The 19,445-nt window shown below is 53.9% G+C and overlaps 3 protein-coding genes across 6 annotated transcripts; 1 reads left to right on the forward strand and 2 right to left on the reverse strand.

The window, feature by feature from the left end:
- The first annotated feature begins 1,494 nt into the window (after nt 1-1,494).
- On the forward strand, nt 1,495-9,750 carry PPP4C (protein phosphatase 4 catalytic subunit). 2 transcript variants are annotated; one of them, XM_024560425.3, is made up of 9 exons: nt 1,495-1,618; nt 1,839-2,005; nt 6,264-6,315; nt 6,832-6,882; nt 7,098-7,199; nt 7,806-7,979; nt 8,073-8,199; nt 9,042-9,231; nt 9,320-9,750. In XM_024560425.3, the coding sequence occupies exons 2-9, from the start codon at nt 1,908-1,910 to the stop codon at nt 9,447-9,449; spliced, it is 924 nt and encodes a 307-aa protein (XP_024416193.1). In that variant the 5' UTR covers nt 1,495-1,618; nt 1,839-1,907; the 3' UTR covers nt 9,450-9,750. The 2 variants fall into 2 exon arrangements, with proteins under 2 accessions (XP_024416193.1, XP_053782956.1); XM_053926981.2 differs by having other exon boundaries at nt 1,513-1,618; nt 1,802-2,005.
- An 819-nt stretch (nt 9,751-10,569) lies between these two features.
- Nucleotides 10,570-14,297, reverse strand: TBX6 (T-box transcription factor 6). Its single transcript, XM_024560556.3, has 8 exons — nt 14,144-14,297; nt 13,830-14,064; nt 12,672-12,939; nt 12,443-12,589; nt 12,151-12,221; nt 11,125-11,198; nt 10,859-11,042; nt 10,570-10,783 (listed from the first exon to the last, which is right to left on the reverse strand). Exons 1-8 carry the CDS (start codon nt 14,259-14,261, stop codon nt 10,570-10,572), a joined length of 1,311 nt encoding a protein of 436 aa, XP_024416324.1. The 5' UTR covers nt 14,262-14,297.
- Nucleotides 14,298-15,351: 1,054 nt separating this feature from the next.
- YPEL3 (yippee like 3) lies at nt 15,352-18,917 on the reverse strand. Of its 3 annotated transcripts, none has more exons than XM_045195421.3 (5): nt 18,659-18,917; nt 17,899-18,081; nt 17,752-17,795; nt 17,456-17,564; nt 15,352-15,844 (listed from the first exon to the last, which is right to left on the reverse strand). In XM_045195421.3, the coding sequence occupies exons 2-5, from the start codon at nt 18,013-18,015 to the stop codon at nt 15,755-15,757; spliced, it is 360 nt and encodes a 119-aa protein (XP_045051356.1). In that variant the 5' UTR covers nt 18,016-18,081; nt 18,659-18,917; the 3' UTR covers nt 15,352-15,754. The 3 variants fall into 3 exon arrangements, with proteins under 3 accessions (XP_045051356.1, XP_053782988.1, XP_024416325.2); XM_053927013.2 differs by having other exon boundaries at nt 18,760-18,892; XM_024560557.4 differs by having other exon boundaries at nt 18,640-18,777.
- Nucleotides 18,918-19,445: the final 528 nt, after the last annotated feature.

A 19,445-nucleotide genomic window follows, 5' to 3' on the forward strand; every position in this document is an offset into this window, starting at 1 on the left:
GAGATGGCACTATTTCTTGGTGGAAACAAGATTATTAATGCATATCTGCATATCTCCAACTATAGTATCGAGCTTGTCCATCTTCCTATCTGAATAGGAAATGGGATTAGATCTGGCTTCTTAGTTGTCTTGAGCTGTGGAACCCCTTGAAGAACCTGGAATCTTCTCCAACACCTTCTCAACAAGGCAGACACAAACACAGAACTCAGGTTCCAGGTTAGAACTGAGCCTGTAGCTGCTGAGCTCCTTGAAGCCAGAATGAGGGCCATGTACTTACCCCTATGCCATGCCTCCAACCCTTCCCTAACCCAGGGTAGGGTGCAGCAGTATACACCAGAGTCTCAGTTGATAAACACCCTAGTTATAACCAGGGACCTAGTATTTCTGCCACTTGCCAAATTTCCTAATACGGGCTCTTTTCTGTCTGAGCTCCCTGCTGGGGGAGAAAAAAAATCTTGACCTTTCTGAGCTCTCCGAACCTATTGCATCCATGTAGTGATAGGCACGGAACCAAGTTATCTGGGACCTTCTAGGAGTTTAAGAACTTGATTCTTAGCACATTTGCATTTGTCGCCTATATACAAAACCTACCTCTCCTAGTACCCCTCAAAACTTTAGCCCTCACTTCTGTGCCCGCCGTGAACTCAAACATTTGAAATAAGGCACATGAAAATCGAAGGTCAATAGAAGACAGTGAAAAGGACATTCCAAAAGGGAGCGAGCGGCTTGTGCGAGACACCATGAAGTTTGTTTAAAGGGACTAGGGAAGCAGAGAAACAACTTTAGGCAATCTCAAACTTCTTATGACAAAGGAAGTTCCAGAAAGTCTTAAGTAACAGCTTTCCTGGGTTCAAATTTCAACCTTACTTCAAACCCCACATTCTTAGCTATGCAAACATGAACAAGTTACTTAACCTCTCTGAGCCAGTTCCCTCCTTTAAAAGAAAAAAAAAGGAATAAAACTTGTAGACAACAAAGCAATTCAGGGTTATCAAGAGGACCATTCTGTAATCTGGGAGGCCGTGTTGACTGAGGCATAAGCTTCGTGCACTCCTTTCTGCCTCTAACTTCGGAGGTCCTCCCTGGCGGAGATTTTTTTGTGGCAATGGAGAGAGAAGCTGATACCCCTTCATTCATTGAATAACTACTTATGTATGCCTATTGTGCCAGGCCTTGTTCTAAGCAGTGGGGCCGCAAGGATGAACCGAAGTCCCATTCCTCAAAGATTGTAATGGGGGAGGCCGCCTAAAACAGGTAAACGAAAGTCACAGAAAGTTACAAGGCATAGAGCCCCGGCTAAGCTTCATTTTCCCTGAGACTGGAGGTGACGGCTAGGGTGTCTCAGACCTCAGAGCGACAATCCACCTGGGCCACAATAACTTGGGCCTGCAAGGGGCTGACATCGGGTTCCTCCGCCTCTTAGGCTCCAGAGGTGGGGTTAAGGGCGCGGCGTGGGAGGGGGAGGGTGTGTATGACGTCACATCCGACGCGCGGCGGAACTGGACTCCCTCTGCTGCCGCGGCGGGGCCGGAAGTAGAAGCGGCGGTGGCGGCGGCGCAAAGCTGAGGGAAGTAGGAAGGCTGGGAGCCGAAGAGCCGGAGCCAAAGTCACAGCGGCGGTAATAGTCGGAGACCCCTCTAGGCCACCGTCCCTAGCGCGGGGCCGCGGGGTTCGATGGGAGTTAGCAGGGGGCGAGCAGGGCGGTGGGACTCCGTGAAGAGAGGCTGGGGGAGGGGGGCGGCCCAGCTCAAAATAGTTGCCCCCCCCCCCCCAGCCCGCTCTAAACCCTGGGACCCCGTAGGGACATTCTCATCCGGACTCGTCGTCGCCTTTCCCAGGAGACCCCTGTGCGGTGCGGAGGGGGCGGCGGCCCCAGCTCTGACCCGCGCCGGGGGAGGGGTTGGGCCATGGCGGAGATCAGCGACCTGGACCGGCAGATCGAGCAGCTGCGGCGCTGCGAGCTCATCAAGGAGAGCGAAGTCAAGGCCCTGTGCGCCAAGGCCCGGTGAGTCCCCCGGCCCTGGGGAAGGGTGCCGCTGCCCAGGGGTTCTGGCCTGGGGCATATCCGGCTGAGAACCTTGGGCCTGGCTCGTCCTGGAAACATTCCCAGAAAAGAGCAGACTAGGGCCACTTCCCTCGAAGAGCAACCAGCCTATAGGGGGAAGACGGACCTGGGTAAAGACACTTAAAGTATTAGGTGATGTGTTTTCAGTGAACTTAGAGAAAGTAGTTAAGAAGCTCAGGGAAACAACCCTATCGGTTAGGGGCAACAGGGAAAGGATTTTTGAAGGAACTGAACTTTGGGGGTAGGCCTTGAGGAATAAGATGAGAAAAGGGAGTGCCAGCAAGAACAGAAGTTCAAGACGGAAAAGCTAAAGATTCTGGTTTATAAAGTACTTTTAATTCCAGCAACAACCCTTAAAGTTGGGCAGTATTGTCCCCATTTTACAGATGGGGACTCAGGTTAAGAGTCAACTGGCAAATAGGGAAGGGAGTCCGAAGCCAGTTCTCCATGTTCTCTCCTTTTCAAACCATGATGCATGGTGGGGTTGGATCAGTGTGGGAGCCTCAGAAGTGGTACAAAGTAAGCCACAGTGGAATTAAGCATCATAAAGAGGGAGGCCCAACTCAAGAGTTCTGTGGGAAGTAGGATGATGTAGTGATTAAGAACCCGGGTTTTGGCCCTGGTGGAGTAGCTCAGTTGATTCGAGTATTGACCTGAACACCAAAAGATTGTGAATTTGATCCCTGATCGGTGCACATATGTAGGGTAGGTGGCGGGTTCAGTCCCCAGTTGGGGTATGTACAGGAGGCATCCAATCCACGCTTATCTATCTATCTATCTATCTCCCTCCCCCCACCCCCTCACTCTCTCCCTTCCTCTCTAAAAAATCAGTGAGCATATCCTTGGGTAAAATTAAAAAAAAAAAATCCCAGGCTTTGAAATGTCATGGCTGTAGGTTGGAATCTGAACTCTGCAACTTAGAAGCTGTATTGGTGATCTTGAGGTCTCTGACACTCAGTTTTTTCATCTGCAAAGTGGGAATAATAGTACTTAATAAGATGATTATAGTCAATTAAGTTGGTGCTTGGGATGAAAGTAGCATAGTGCTTTCCTACAGTGTAAGTGCACAACAATCCTTAGAAGTTACTATTGTTATTACAATACTATGTAGAAAGAGTGCAATACTGGTATGCTGATATGGACTGAAGACATCAGGAAAGGCTTCCAGGAGACGGTGGCCTTGAAAGATGAAAATAATTTGGATAGTTAATGGGAGCAGGGCCAGTGAGGAAGGCATTCCAAGCAGAATGACGGTAGGAGTGGAGGCCCTGAGATATGGGGGCAGCAGTCAGGAGACCAGTTGTCTGCCTCCTCTGAGGCACTGACTGTTTCCCACAAGCTGGAGAACTGAGAAAAGAGCCAGCAGACTTACCTACATGCATTGAACAAGAGGCCCAAACAGCTGTTAGCGTGGCTTTGTGCTGGCAGACACTTTCTACCCATTTTCTCCCTGCAGCAATCTCGTGAGGTTGGAATTGTTTGCTCCATTTTACAGAACAGGAGGCCATGACTCCTAGAATCCTAGTGACTTGACTAAGGTCACCCAGAGAGAAAGTGACAGAGCTGTGTTCTGGACTCGTGGCCATCAGGCTCTTTACTTGGCTTTGCCCCCACCCCCATCCCACCCCAGACCTGTAGCTCCCTGCATGGGTTTGGTGAACAGGCAAAGCTGCTTTTTAAATGCTTGTCTGTGGTTCTTCTACCTTTTGCCTGCTTCCTCAGTCTTGATTGGCATTTTTAGTAACTTAAAGCAATTGCTGCCTGGCACCATTCTTTTTCCCAAAAATCTTATCTCCCCGTACAGGACCTGGGTCAGTTTGGAGGTGATGATAGCTGGTGCTTGAGTAGCATGGTGGAGTTTCCAGACTAACAGAGAAGTTATTTATATATATGTAGTCTCCATTGTTCTTCGCTGCAGCCCAGTGAATAGGCGGGGCAGGGTTAAGTGTTTCACAGAAGAGAAAACCAAGCCTCAGAGAGGATAATGTGTTGCCCACAGTCTCACAGCTGGTTGGAGGGGAGGTTGGTTTTGGATCCAGGTCTTTCACTATACTCCATGCTCATGGACAGCCAGGTGGAGACATTTGGGCTGTGTGAGAGCTGGCCGGGAGCTGCAGAGAACTGGTGTGGAAAGGTTCTGCCCAGCTGAAACAGATGGAGCTAGGAGGCACTAGACTGAGGCCTGAGTTGGCCACTGTCATCCCAGGCCTAGTCTGAAGAAGGGCCAATTCTAGCACCTGACCATGGCGCCTCCTGGGACCCACCAGGGACCCAGACCAAGGCTGGTAGTGTCAAGAGCTTCAGCTTGCTCAGAGGGCATAGAGACTCAAACCCTGGGAATTACGGAGGCTTGAAGTGTGTGAGCCTAAAAAGTCAGCATATTCGAAGGGCAGGCTTTTTTTTTTTTTTTTTTTTTTAAATCTTCACCCAAGGATATATTTATTGGTTTAGAGAGAGAGGAAGGGAAAGAAACATCGATGTGGTAGAGCAACGTGAGTTGCCTCCCTGACTGGGGATCAGACCCGCAACCTTTTTGGTGTACGGGATGATGCTCCAACCAACTGAGTGACCCGGCCAGGGCTGAAGAGCAGAGGGTTTTGAATCAGGTGGTCCTAAATATAAACTTCATCTCTGTGAACAGTATGACCCCAGTCAAGTCATTTTACTGCTCTAAGTCTTTGAAATCATTATGAAACTCAATGAGATCCTTCATATCCAGGGACAGACCCTGGCACTTTGGTAAGCAGTTACGGAAGTCATGTTAGTTGTGGAAGTAAAGGTGAGCAGGTGTGAGCCCTGCAGCTGGTGATGTGCTGCAAGTGACAGAGATGGGGTCAGAGGCCGGGCCTGGTTCCAGACCATGCTGGGGCCTTCCTAGCACTAGGGTGGGGTTTTGACCCGGAGTCCGGAAGGGGCTGGCATATATTCTCAGGCAGTTGGGCTCCTGGGTTTCAATTCAGACACTACTCCAGCCTTGGGACCTTGATCCTGCCCCTTTTTTCTCTAAGCCTCAGTTTCTTTAGCTGTCAGATGAGGGTGAAAAGAACCTCCCCAAGTCAGTTGGAAAGGTTATTATAAACAGTGTAAAGGATGTTCAGCACAAGTTGCAGTACATGTGGGAGAGCCTGGTTGCTGTGTGACCCCTGAGACTACAGCCAGTGCCTTCTCCCATTCCCAGAAAGCCAAAGCACACCTCCCTGAAGCTGCCTTTGTCCTGAAGAGTGCCCTGAGGGATGGGTAGGAAACCCTGAGTTGAGAGGGGCCTCCTCTAGTGGGAGGAGACAGCAGAAGGAGTGAGGGCTGAGCAAGTGCCTGGTGAAAGAGCTCCAGACTCTGGAGCCAGGCTGCCTTGGTTCAAGTCCCACCTGTATGACTTCAACCATTTTCTTCATCTGAGAAGTAGGAATGATCACAGTGCCTGCCTTTGAGGGTGGTGGTTTGATTGCATGCATCATGCATGCAAAGCTCTTACTACAACCCGGCACGTGGTGTGAACCAGAATGTTCCCCGCTGCTGTTACCAAGGATGAAATCTGGAAATAACAATACTACTTAAATTGGGTGTCTGAACCTGACAGTGGTTTTGTGTCATGTTCACTGAGGTAGATGTAGACTGCACTGCAGGGAGAGGTGAAAGGATGAAGTCCTCACTTCCTCTAAATAAATAATGAAAAAGTAGCAACACTGTATCATTTTGAAAATTATTTCGATGACTGGCCTGCCCAGGACAAGCGCCTGTATGCCTTCGGACAGGCTTGGAGCAGCCCCCTGGGATGGCAGAGAGGGACTGTAAGCGCTCAGCCAGGGGCACAGCCTCGGGGCACTCCAGGCTGAAGGAGCTGCAGGAGCAGAGGGCTCTGTGGGAGAGGAGGAGATCTGTTTTCTGGGAGTGCTGGATGCATGAAGGGAAGCAGTGAGGTTGGCGGGTGGTCGAGGCTGGGAAAGTCCCAGCCCACTAGGGAAGGCTTTGAAACCTGGTAACAAGTGTTTGGGCTGTGGCCTGTTGACAGTAGGGGAACCATGGGTGTTGAGATCAGTGGGGGCCGTGGTCAGCCTGTCCTGGAGAAATTGCACACCTCACTCCTGCCCTATAGAGGTTCAGGGACTGCCACATACCCTTCCCTCCCCCCGTAAAAAGAAAAGGTCAGGGATTGGCCTGGGCCGGCCTGGCTGTGGTGACCCTGGTCTTCTGTCTCCAGAGAGATCTTGGTAGAGGAGAGCAACGTGCAGAGGGTGGATTCGCCAGTCACAGTGAGTACTCTCTGTCCCTCCAGAGCCTAGCTGGGTCTTTTAGGCACAAATACATTCCCGGTAGTCTCTTGGGCTCTCATCCTCGGGAGCCGCATGTTCAAGGGACCCTCGCTGTAAGAAATGGATGTTTTTGGGAAGGGTCTTTGGATTTATTGGAGGGATACTCTTGGTCAGGGCAGAAGGGCTGTTAACTTGGTGAGTGATTCTACGCCATGTGTTCCTATGTGTTCTTTGTTATTAGTAACTTCATTCTGGGTACCTTAAGGGGAGGGAAAGGAAGGGCCAGGTCCTCCAGGAGCGGAGGTCCAGCTGGAAAAACCTGGCTCTAGCTCTTGCCCAGGGAATAGTTGGCACTCAGTGTGGGGTTGAGGTTGATTCCAGACCAGGCTGCCCGGGGTGGGAGAGTAGATTTTGGGCCCTGAGAAGTAGAGGCTTAGCCAAGAGCGATAATTTGAAGACAGCGCCCGGGAGCAGAGGCTTTCAGACTGAGGTCCCATCCACCTTCTCACTTCCCAGGTATGCGGTGACATTCACGGACAATTCTATGACCTCAAGGAGCTGTTCAGAGTGAGTGTGGGTAAAGACTGGGGAGGGTGACCTGGAGGGTGACTGGAAGGCCCCTTTGAGAGGGAGAGTTTGAATTTGGTGAGTGGGATGGGGGCAAGAGGCCTCTAGTTAGGTGGGCCCTTTGTGGGAGAAGGGCTTCAACTTGACTGAAAACGGGCCACAGTGGGAAGTAGGGGACAGTTTAGGACCAAGCAGAACCTTCTCCCTCCCCCCAGGTGGGTGGCGACGTCCCTGAGACCAACTACCTCTTCATGGGGGATTTTGTGGATCGTGGTTTCTACAGTGTTGAAACGTTCCTCCTGCTGCTGGCACTTAAGGTGGGAACTGCCGTCTTCTGGAGCCCAAACCTGGGCCGCCTCAGGCCTGACCAGTCTGCATCCTTTTCGCCCTCCTCTCCTGCTTCATCCACCCCCAACTCTGAGCTGTGCTGCTGGTGATGACAGAGTCTGCTTGGCAGGGTGGTCACAGAAGCTTTCCTTGACTTGGGGCCATCTGATTGGGTCCCTAGAGGATGAGGTCAGAGGAGTGGCGTTGTAGGGGGAGGGAATAAAGGCTCAGTGTGTTCAGAAAGTGACAAGGGGTTGAGTGCAGCTGGATACAGCACCCAGTGGTGGGAGAGGTTATGAGGGGCCAAGCGCCTTGAATGTCTTGCTAAGGAGTTGGTCTCTTATCTTATAAGTAAAAGATGAGCCCGTTAGGTCTGTAGTTGATGGGGCGGGGGGGGGGGAGGTGATCAGCTTTGTACTCCCTGGAGGAGGGTCTGGGAGCCTGTGAAGTGGGTGTGACACCATTCATACAAGAGATGACATCAGACTGGGGCAGGGTGGTGGTGATGAGGATGGAGTGGGGCTGGCAGATGGGGGGAGATCTAGGAGGAAGGGGCAGAGCCTCGACCCCAGTCCTGGTTTGGCGGTTACCTCCAGGTTCGCTATCCTGACCGAATCACCCTGATCCGGGGCAACCACGAGAGCCGTCAGATCACCCAGGTCTACGGCTTTTATGACGAGTGCCTGCGCAAATATGGCTCGGTGACCGTGTGGCGCTACTGCACTGAGATCTTTGACTACCTCAGCCTGTCAGCCATCATCGACGGCAAGGTAGGCTGGCCACAGCGCTCCATGGGGGTGGGAGGGGTAAGAAGGGCGCTGGGCCTCAGTCTCCCCACCCTCCTGCTTTGCTCTCCCCTATAGATCTTCTGTGTGCACGGGGGCCTCTCCCCCTCCATCCAGACCCTTGACCAGATCCGGACAATTGACCGAAAGCAAGAGGTGCCTCACGATGGTCCCATGTGTGACCTGCTCTGGTCTGATCCTGAAGGTGAGGGCAGGTGGGGCAGGGACAGCCAGGCTTTACCTTCAGTTTGGCAAGAGACTAAGGGAGCCCTTTGGTTAAAGCAAGTACCTTGAAGGGACAGTCAGGCCAGGTAAGTTGTGGGAAGAGTAGAGCAGGCTGGTCTTCCCTGGTGTCCATGCTTGACCTGGGGACTGGCTGGTACCCTCAGAGCAGGAATGTGGGCAGCTGGGTGCTTTGAGCTCTGATGGAATTAGAGCCTGCATATCAGAGGCTTGTTTAAAAAAAAGTTGTTGTCTGTCTGTATGTAAAGGGGCTTCTGTAGAGATCCGATACCTGGAATGGTAGGTCCCTGAGAACCCCTCATTTTGTGGGGCTCTCCAGCTAGTATGGAGCAGAGCTGAGATTAAAAGCCAAGTATCCTAGGTACCAGTCCAGGGCTCCTTGTGCTGTACCACACACAGCCTCCGCACTCTCGCGGCCGTGCCCAGCTGCCCTCTTACTGCTCCCAGACTGGCTGCAACAGCCCTTGTTCACGCCTGCTATGCCGGCGTGGTTCTCGGGAGCGCCTGCTTTCACTCTCCTGTGCCTAGTTGGACAGTAAGTTGCACGGTCACTGTGACAATGAGGTGGCTCCAGCTATCAGGAAAGTCTTTCTTCATTGGAACTTATCTGCTTCAACATTTGCTTCCTGTCCCTCAGGACACCCCCCCCCCCCCCCCCCCCGCCCCCTGAACACATTCAGGCCTTGTCCTCTTGCCCCACGGGGCTGATTGGGGGAGGGGGACAGGATATTCTTCGAAGGGCAGAGGGCAGTCAGAGAAGCCTTGAGGGACATCTCTCCCCATCTCTACCTTCATTTGCCTCAGACACAACAGGCTGGGGTGTGAGCCCCCGTGGGGCTGGCTACCTATTTGGCAGTGACGTGGTGGCTCAGTTCAATGCAGCCAACGACATTGACATGATCTGCCGTGCCCACCAACTGGTGATGGAAGGTTACAAGTGGCACTTCAATGAGACTGTGCTCACTGTGTGGTCGGCACCCAACTACTGCTACCGGTGAGCTGTGTGGGTCAGGAGGTCACAGTGGGGGTGGGGACTTCGGGACTTCGGCTGACACACACTAACTGCTGCTGTCCGACCTCAGCTGTGGGAACGTGGCAGCCATCCTGGAGCTGGATGAGCATCTCCAGAAAGATTTCATCATCTTTGAGGCCGCTCCCCAAGAGACGCGGGGCATCCCCTCCAAGAAGCCTGTGGCTGACTACTTCCTGTGACCCTTTGGTCCCTGCCCTCCCCCTCCAGCCCCTCTGGCCCTTGGACCACTGTGACGCTACCCTCTTCTCCAGATGGAGGCTGGGCATGGAGGGCTGTCCCCAGCTCTGCTCTCCCTGCAGAGGGCACTTCGATGGTGAGGACTTTGTCTGGAGAGGCTCGGAGCCGCCGCTCCATGCTCCTCCTCTCCTTTCTCCCCACCTGAACCATGAAGTTTCCAATAATTTTTGTTTTTCTTTTTTTGTTTGTTTTTAGATAAAAATTTTGAGAAAAAAAATTCTAATAGAAGAAATATGGTCTTTGGATTTGTGTCAGACTTGATTGGGGGTGGTAATGACACTGGCCTGGGACTGGGGTGGACACCAGGACTGTGACTGCCCTAGAGCCTCGGTGCCCACAGGAAGGTGAGCCTCAGGCCATTTCACTTGCCCAGAGCCTCCTGGTTCCCACCCACTGACAGTTCTGGGTAGAGAGCTGGGTTCTCAGAGACAGCCCTGTTTAATTCTCAAAACAGTGAGTGTCTCAGGACATTGATTCTGCTCTTTTCTTGAAGAGGAACCAGGCCCAGAGCAGGTGGATTTGTGCATGTGCACAAGGTCAAGCAGCTGGAAATGGCAAGTCTAGATTGGGGTAGGGTCTCCCCACAAAAGCCTTTGCTCACACAGTCCCTCCCAGGGACAACCATTAGCCCAATGTTTTCAGAGCACTTAGTCTTTTCAGTTTTATTAACAAAAATATTCTGGTCCTGAGAGCAGATTGTGTGGCTCACACTGGGGCAAGGAGATAGGACCAGCTGAGCCCAAGGGTGAAGCCCAGGCGTTGGCAGTGCTGGCCCAAGGCCCCATTTGGCTGGGCAGAGCCTCCTTCTCTTCACACCGAGGTGAAAGTCGGGAAGGGGAAGCTGGCCCCAGCTGGACTCCCAGCAGCTTAGCCAGAGCTTTGAAGCCAGAGGGGGGTGGGAATGAAGTCAAAGTGTGAAGTGGGGTGGAGGAGGCCCAAGGCAGCCATTTGGTGTGGGGGGGTGGGGCCAGTAGAAGTGAGGGAGCTATAGGCCTGGGGGAAGGGAACTGGAAGTTCGAGGTGGAAGACTGAGGGAGGCAGGCAGAGGGGCCTAGCAATGGCTCAGTACATAGGTTTGGAGCCCACATCAAGGTAGGCCCCGGGCCCAAGGTAGGGTAAGGGCAGGGGGCCCCCTTGGAGGAAATGGGAGGCAAAGGGTGCTGGGTGTGCAGCTGCTGGGTATCCTGAGCCTCCTGGCCCAGACTGCAGTTCTAGGGATGCTGCTGAGTAGGGTGCCGGGCACCCAGAGTCTGGAGCCTGAGGAAAGCTGGGGTTCCTGAAGTGGAGAAAGGTATCAGGAGAGGGACCCCCAAACTGGAACAACCCAGCCCTGTGCCCTTGTCCCACTCACCTGGTTGGAAGGTGACTGGGGGCCCCATGGAAAGCTGCAGGGTGCAGAACGTAGGCCTCAGCACTGGAGCTACCACATGGAGGAGCTGGGGCAGGGGCAGCTTCCCTGAGTGCTGGGGCCTGCTCTGGATCCGACTCACGAATATCTCCACCCAGTGTGGAATCGCAGGGACCACCTGGTGCATCTAGGGGGGCAGCAGAAGCAGGTTGGGCTAAGGAGGATCAGTATCTGAGTCTTGGCCCCATCACCACTGGGACTGTACTCACCTCCACTCCCATAGGCCTCTGTGGCTATTGGCTCTGGGCCCCGCAGTTTTCTCTTAACACGCGCATCCCGCTCCCTGGGAAATACGATGGTAATAGCACCAGGTGCCAGGCATTCACCCTCTCAGGGACCCTATTAGGTAGGTTTTATTATTATACCCATTTTACAGAGGAAGGAACTGAAGGCCAGAGAGTTCAATGACTAGAAAGTAGCAGAGGTGGGACTTACTCTACACATAGAACTTCCTGATGGTTTCCTATTTAGAGGCAATGGAAACCTGAAGCAGCTAGGCTCATCCCACCTTTCTCTCTCTGGCCATCTCCACTGCCTTTCAGGCCCCTTTTCTGGCTCCTCTTCACCTGCTTAACTCATCCTTGGCTCAGTTCACATATAACTTCCCCCAAGAAGTCCTCTGACCTCCCACAGCACCATACCCTCTCTGACAACATTTGTCAGGTTACCCTGTTCCATCGGTTGGGGTAATCTTCTGCTTAGAGGGCAAGGGCCAGCTCAGGTTGTACTCAGAATAAAAGCCAAGGTCCTAACTAAGCCTCCCCTCCGTCACGCCACTGCAGGCACAGCACAGGCATGTTCCCACCTCAGCGCCCTTGCACACGCTGGTTCCAGACCCTGGCGTGCTGTTCCCAAACGCCCACATGGCTCCCTTCCGTACTCCTTCAGGCCTTTTCTCAAATGTCTCTTCTCAGTGAGGCCTTTCCAGGCATCTTAGCTAATGTCTCAGTTCTTGTCTTCCTTCCGTGCTTTATTTCTTTTATCTTTAGAACTTATCCCTAATATATATTATTTATCCTGTTGTCTACTCTGCCCACACAGTATTAGTTCCATGAGAACAAGGCTTTGGTTTGTCCTATTTACTGAAGGAGCTATTGTGCCTAGAACTGTGCCTGGCACATAGTAGGTGCTAAATAAGTATTTGTTGAATCAATGAATGAATAAACAGTGCCTGGCACATAGTGGACAATTAAACATTTGTTGAATGAACAAGTGAATGAATGAATGGTGCCCACCTCTTACAGTTTCTGCCATTCTCCCGGAAACCCTTGGCAAAGGGGTTGGCTGCAATCTTCAGTTGTGTGATCTGGGGGCACACATTCAGAGTCAAAGCTCCTGCAGCCTGGGCAGAGTGCCACCACCCACCACCCCTGGTGACATCAGGGCCCTTGTTTTCCGGGCCGTACCCGCTCTGCCAGTGACTACAGTGTGAACTTGATTTTGAGTAAGTTTCTTTAAGGGCATGCTATATGTATAGGCTGCCACCAACACAAGACAAAACACTCCCCCTCAAGCAGGGTCACTCACCCGTGGGTTCTGGTAGGCTGTCACAGAGATGAACACGGTCTCAGGGAAGCGGAAGGAGGCAACACCCCCCCAGTGCTGGCTGCAAAGCTGGGCGGCCCGCACTAGGTGTATGCGGGGCTGATACTTGTGCATGGAGTGCAAAATCAGCTGGGAGGGAAGAAACAGGAGTGACCCCTTGCCCTGGGCCCCAAGCCCACCCCCCACCTTGAGGTTCCAGCCTGGGCCTCACGTGGCCATGAGGGTCCAGTGTGCTGTTGGTGAGCTTGACACGATGAAAAGACACAGGCTGCCGCATCCAGTGAGCACCAGTGGCAGGAGAGTCAGGGTGGATGTAGACACGGTCAGGCAGGCGCGGCTCTGCCTTGCCACTAGGCTCCCAGCGCCGACCCTGCCAGCGGTAGCGAGCTCCGTCCACTGGCACCACATCCAGAAGGAACAGGTAGCGGGCCTCAGGGTCCAGGCCAGTGACTGATACTCGGCAAGCAGGGAACATACGTCTGGATGGGGGAGAAGATAGGAGAGGCGTGGAACAACCCCCCAGCCAGAGGCAGGTACAACACTAGCAAGGGGTCAGGGCCACCAGCGCAGTGTTTTGTCAAAGAACATTCAAGCTGGAGTTAGACCTGAGGGCAGGGTCTGGAAACTTATTTCATCCCATTTTTATAGACAGGAAACACAAGAGACAAGTTAGATGATCTGACCAGGGTCAGAGCTCAGACTCCCTGACTCCTGGCCCCTCAAAATCCATTTGCAGAAGCAGGGGTGACACACTTTTCCCCTGGAAATCTTGCCAGGAGCCTCCTCACCTGATAACCAGCACCAGAATCTACAGCTGCTGGACAAACTTGCTTCAGAGGAAAAAAAAAAAAAAAGCCCTGCTTTCATTGGGGCTGAAGATACCACTGGGGCTGAGCTCTAGGCCTAGATAAAGACCCCCACCCCCACTCCAACCAAGGCCACACACTGACCATATTGCTGCCACAAGGGTGACTCTGGACCTAGTCACATACAGACTCTAACCCTAACTCCGATCCTAGCTAGGTTTCCTGATGCTGGTCACTGGCTGGCCCTTGACCCTAGTCATAGTCTGAACCCCAACTCTAGCCACAGACTGACCATCTAAGTTATAACCCAGCCAGACTTTCTGACCATGGCCCAGACCGACCTATGACCCTTGCTATAGGTTGGTCCTAAACCAGCCACAGACTAAACAGACTCCACCACATGACCCCTGATCTAGTCACTGAGTAACCCAGGCCTCAGTCACATTCTGAACTTAGGCAGAGCTCTAGCCCCACTACAAACTCTTTAACCTAGCCCCCTCACCAGAAACTCTGCATTTCCCAAGAGGCCCCCACCAGAAATCTACTGGGTCATTTGACCTCACCTCCCAGCTTTGGTGATGATCATCTCTGTTCCCACGGAATTAAACTCTTTCCACAGGTCCTGGTTCTCCAGGCTCAGGCTGACTCCAGGGAGTGAATGAAGGGCCTCTGGGGCTGGGGGAGACGGCTCAGTGCCCAGTGCTGGGGGCAGAGGGGGCAGCGGTGGGGGAGCAGCCAGGGTGCGGGAAGCAGCCTCAATACCCGAGAGGAAGCAATCCAGTTTGGGGGTGTCCAAATCTGGAGATGGGGGGAGAATGAGGAGCCAGCCCCAAAACCTCCCCCAAGTCCCTACATAGGAGCTCACCCCAAAGCTCACCAGGATAGCGGTAGCCCTCTGCCAGGGCAGGCGGGAAGCTGGAATCGGCCACTGGCTGGGGGGGCCCAAGACGGTAGCCGGCCCCCAGTGAAGGGTACAACTCTCTTGGATGATACATGGAGTCTGGCCTCAGGACACGCTGCTTAGAGTTCCCTGAGAGATACCCCGCTTTATAGCTCACAGCTCAGCCCCCTCCAGACCCAGCATCACAGCCCCTCCCTCTTTGAGGCCCTGGAGTTGGGCTGGGGTGGAGACCCCTGGGGCCTGGAAGGGGTCCCAGAGGGGGCCGGATACCTGGGTACCCTCCTTTTCACCCCTCCCCCCAAGGCTACATTAGCCTCGACCCCCTGCCCCCTCATTACATAATTAACTCCTCGGCCTGATTGATCCCCGGGGCTTGGACAGGGATGCAGTTTGGCGCTTCCGGCCAGCTGGTCCCCGTTCCCACGGGGGGAGCCCCAGCTAGGGATAAGCTACTGAAGGGGCGGGGCCTGGACCCTGAGTTGGAGCCTGGAGTCCTGTGGCATACCTTGGAGCCTCAGACTTTTCTGGCAGGTGACCCACCTCCTCCCCCCCCCCCCCGCCCCCACTCTCGCCCCCCATTCACTTGGAGGACGGGGAGTGGAGGGACAAGCACGACTAGAGGGAAAGAGCAGGGCTGGAGGCATGCAGCCTGAGCATATTGCTACACAGAGCACTGGAGTGCGCAGCTGAAAGCCGAACCCTGACGTCCTTCTGGTTCTCATTCTCCACCCTCATCCAAGTCTCAAAAGTTTAGAGGTCCCCACAGCTCTACAGTTTGACTGGCTGGCGCCTGAGTTTCCCAGAAGGTCCCATGCTGGGGAACCCTGAGAACTACACTTCCCAGCAGGCCCAGCGCCCACTTGGGCGCGGGGAAGACCGAGAGATGCCGCTGGGGCCACTGGAAGTTGTAGTCGGAGAGTTGCCCCTGGGCGATAGCAAAACGCTAAAGCTGAGAAGACGCAGATCAGCTGAGGTCAAGGTCTAGGGAGCCAGAGTGGGCTCCTGAATTACGACCTCTCCTGGGTCCTACAGAAGATGACTGAAGCCAGGCCCCAGCAGCGCAGACGGCCACCTTTGACCGCAGTGCCTACCCGCTGCCTCATTGGGGCTCAGAACGGGACGGGTCTATAGAGGCAGGAATCTGCACTTGAGATCCCCCACTCTGATTCCACACGAGCCTGGGGCGGTCTCCACTCCATTGTTTTATTATATACAAACGCTACAGAACAAGGGGAGCAGACACGCGTGCGGTAAGATGGGCCCAGTGGGAGGAGTTCACAGGGCAGATGGTGCACTGGGCTCTGAGAACAGCACACAGGCCGTATCTATAGGATAGGCGGGGCAGGAAGAGGTTAAAAAATGAGATCCAAGCCAGCCAGATCGCAGGGAGGTGGGGGGGGGGGTGTCGTCCACCTTCTGATCTCCCCCCAAGGTCACAGTGCATGCAGTAAAATATAAGTATAGGAGCTGGATCCGTCCTTTGCAGGGGTTCTCAGGGTCCAGAGCTCCCTTCTGGCAGCGAAGGGAAGCCAGTGGCGCTCCCTGGCGGCCCGGCCGGGCTGGAGCCACATGCAGAAAGAGCAGGGGTCAGTCCCAGCCATTGTCTTTGATCATGTGGTTGAGTTCAATGATGTACTTCCCCTCTTTGTACTTCTGGCTGCTCTCGAAGGCCTGTTCCTGAAAGGAGGGGAGAGGCTGTCATCCCCAGAGCAAGGGCCTTACCCACAGGGACAGGGGTTGGGGCATGGATATGACTGGCCCCATTTCATATATGAGAAAACTGTCACCCAGAGAATCCAAACCACCTGCCCACAGGCATACAGCTGGTAAGTGCCAGGGCTGAGTTTCTCACTAACGGGATACACACAACTTTGAATCATGGGCACTTTTTAAGTACTAATGTTGGCTTCAACAATGATGACATAGAAATTTCTACAAGATCCAGGGATTACAAACTGGAAGCCTGAGGGCCAATACTGGCCTACATGTGTGTTTTGTTTGCCCAGCAGAGAGTTTAATAAAAATAACTTTGAGCCCTGGATGGTGTGGCTCAGTGGATTGAGTGCCGGTCTGCGAAGTGAAAGGTCACTGGTTCAATTCCCAGTCAGGGCACATGCCTGGGTTGTGGGCCAGGTCCCCAGTTAGGGGCATGGGAGAGGCAAACGGTGGATATTTCTCTTGCACATCAGTGTTTCTCTCCCTCTCTTTCTCCCTCCCTTCCCTTTATCTAGTAGATAAAATCTTAGGAAAAAAAACTTTGAAATACTAGCATACAGGCAGGCCATGCGCACTCCAGCATGGCACAGACTGCCCCTCTCCTCACATCCCCAATCTATGTTACCCCTTTTGCAGATCCACAGTGCAAAAAAGTGCTGGCCCTGCAAGCATTTAGGTTTTTGACCTCTAAACTGGCCACCTCTTTATTTTACAGAGGTCCAGAGAAGCCAAGTCACCTGCACAGGGACACAAAGCAAATCTGTGGCAGAACCAGGGGTGAACTCAGGTCAGGGCCGTTTGCCTATCTCTGCCTGGGGCATCCACATCACCAAGGCACCACGGCTCCAAGCAACTGCAGTTTCCCAAGAGCATCTTCTTTTCTTGCATCTAATCTGATCCCCATAACAATCTTGGGTGCCAGGTGGTGGCTTTATCCTCCACTGCTAGATAAGGAAATGAGACTCAGAGTAGTGAAATCAGACCCTGGACAGCAGCACTGGCAATGAGGGCAGTGGAAAAGGAGGGGCATGGATCCAAGCTCTGTGTTGCTGTGGGGTCTTAGGCAATGTTTCTGATCCTCTGAATTGTAATAGAAGCTGGGGTCAAGGATTTAGAGTTAAAAACAAGACAAAGTAGGATTCTGGTCCCTATTCTGTTACTTGCTGGATGTGTGACTTTGGGCAAGTTACCTAACATCTCTGGGCCTTTCTTCTTCTGTAAAGTGAAGATAATAATAGACTCTACCTACAGGATTGTTGTAATGACTGAATGATATAATGGTATATGCCGAGCACATAATAGTGTATAGCAATAAGCCTTCATTAAATGGTAACTCAGATTATATCATCATCTCTAAAATGGGGATGCTTGTGCCTGTGAGGAGAGGGATAGGTTAAGAGAAAAATTCTAAAAGGCTTTGCAGGATGTGAGAGAAGAAAATATGGTCAGGGGATGAAAAGACTGTTTGATTTGTGTGAGCTGGGCCTATACACTCTGAAAGATTATCAGATAACTGCTTGTGATGTGAGGTCAAGTCAAAGGCTAGCCTCGGGTCAGAGGTCACTGACTCACATATTTCCAGCCCAAAGTGGTCTTGCAGTTCTCGCAGTGGATGTCAGCGACAGCATGAAGGCCTGTCAGCAGCACCCGCTCCTCGGCTGGCCCGCAGCCCACGTTCACCCTGTGGGGATATGGGGGCAGTCCCAGGGAGGGTCCCAACACAAAGCCCACCTCTAGCTTGTCTCCAGCAGTGTCTGTCCTTAGCTTCTTGCCTGAACCAGGGGATTTTGGGAGTCTCAGCATGATGCCATGGGTCACAGGTCACAGTAGAGGTCAGGGAAAGAAAAGAAGGGAGGCCGAATACTCACACAGAATTGAAGAGGTAGGCACGCCCCTGACTCCCTTGGAAGGACTAAAGGATGGAAGGGAGAGAGGAGGGGGTTAGGTTTATTGGTGGAGAATTGCCAAGCACACCCTCTATCCTCCCATTGCGGCCCCAGCTGTGACCTGGTTACCTTGGAGATGAGGTCGTCGTGGTTGGCCAGGTGAGCACGGCAGTGGGCACAGCTATACCTTCGGTGACAATCATCCAAGTAAGCCTGAAACGTCTTGGGCTTTGAAATCCGCACCATGGCGGGGGCTGCAGGCAATGGCCCCACTCGGGGAGCAGCCCACGGGGAGCAAAGAGAGCCCAGTGCCTGTCAAGGAGGGAGTGAGTAGATCGTCAGGACCCCAGCCACACACATGCAGCCCCGCCCAGGACCACGGGGACTCTCCCTGTCACACTTGGCTGCTGCCTCCTCTCCCCAGAGCCAGCAGCCTCTCCAGGGGCCAGAGCCGGCTCAGTTTTGACTCACTGAGGAGGCCTCAAGTTGCATCAGTGGGGAAACTGAGGCTAGGAGGAGCCCATGATGAGTCACCCACCCGCTTTCGGCCTCACCCCTGGTGACCTGGCAATTGAAACTGGAAGAAGGGGCTTTAGAGTGGATGAGCTGTCAGTTCTGTATTTAGGGAAGCTTGGAAGGGTGAGGAATTGGATGGGTTTTAGGACCTCATCCGAACTGTGGAGTGTGGAGCTAGGGGGCGACTTCACTTAAGGTATAGGGAGTTCACCTGGGAAGATGGTCCCTCACCTGGAGAAGGCTGGAGGCCTCACTGAAGTTGGAGGGTCACCGAGGAGGGGAAGGTCTCTTACCTAGGGACGCTGAGGCCTTGTCTATACCGAGGGACTCGTAACTGCATGCGCGGAAACTTACCTGAGATCGCGGGGCTCACCTGGGGCGCGGGTGTGGGGAGCGGGCGCCGGGGAAGGGGGCAGTCCTCACTGGCGGGCGGGGGCGCGGGGCGACGCGCAGCCCTGACGATGCGGTCCTCACCTTGCCGTGGCGCCCGGGAGCCGATCCTCCGGGGTGGCTGGCCTGGGAGTAGGGGGCGCTCCTGGTGGGCGCCGTCCCCCCCCAGGCCCGGGTTCCCAGTCGCCGCGACTTGTTTACACCGAGACCAGCTGCTGCCGTCGCTGCGGCGGGAGGGGGAGGGGGCCGGCCCCTAGTCCCGGCGGTCGCCGTGGCCAATCGGCGCACAGCATGCAAATGAGGGGGCGCGTCACACAACGGCCAGCGCAGGCCTGGGCTACCCTTCCCCCTGCGCCCGGCTGGGGCCGGCCCGGAAATGCGGCTGTGGCCGGCAATCCCGCCAGCCGGCCGGCGGGGCCCGAATCCGGTTGCCGCTCTGGCCTCCGGCGGCTCTGGAAGGGGCAGGTGTCTGAGGTACCTGGCCGGAGTGGGGTTAGGAGGGGGACGTGTCTGGATGCACGCCCCCGGGGGACACAATAGTCATAATTATCTGCGTTACCCACCGCCCGTGCCTCACTTAGTCTCCGCAGCAAATCCTGAGGCAGCTTCTGCTATTGTTCTCATTTTACAAGGAAACCGAGGTCCAAGGAGGTTTAGCAGCTCGCTCGAGATCGTCCAGATGATAAGAGGCAAAATTGGGATTATCACTTTGGTCTGAGTCCACGGCTTTGGCCGTGATGCCAGGGACAGACTCCTGGAATAAAGAGCTA

The sequence above is a fragment of the Desmodus rotundus genome, chromosome 1, assembly GCF_022682495.2.
Source record: "Desmodus rotundus isolate HL8 chromosome 1, HLdesRot8A.1, whole genome shotgun sequence".
NCBI classification, from domain to species: domain Eukaryota; kingdom Metazoa; phylum Chordata; class Mammalia; order Chiroptera; family Phyllostomidae; genus Desmodus; species Desmodus rotundus.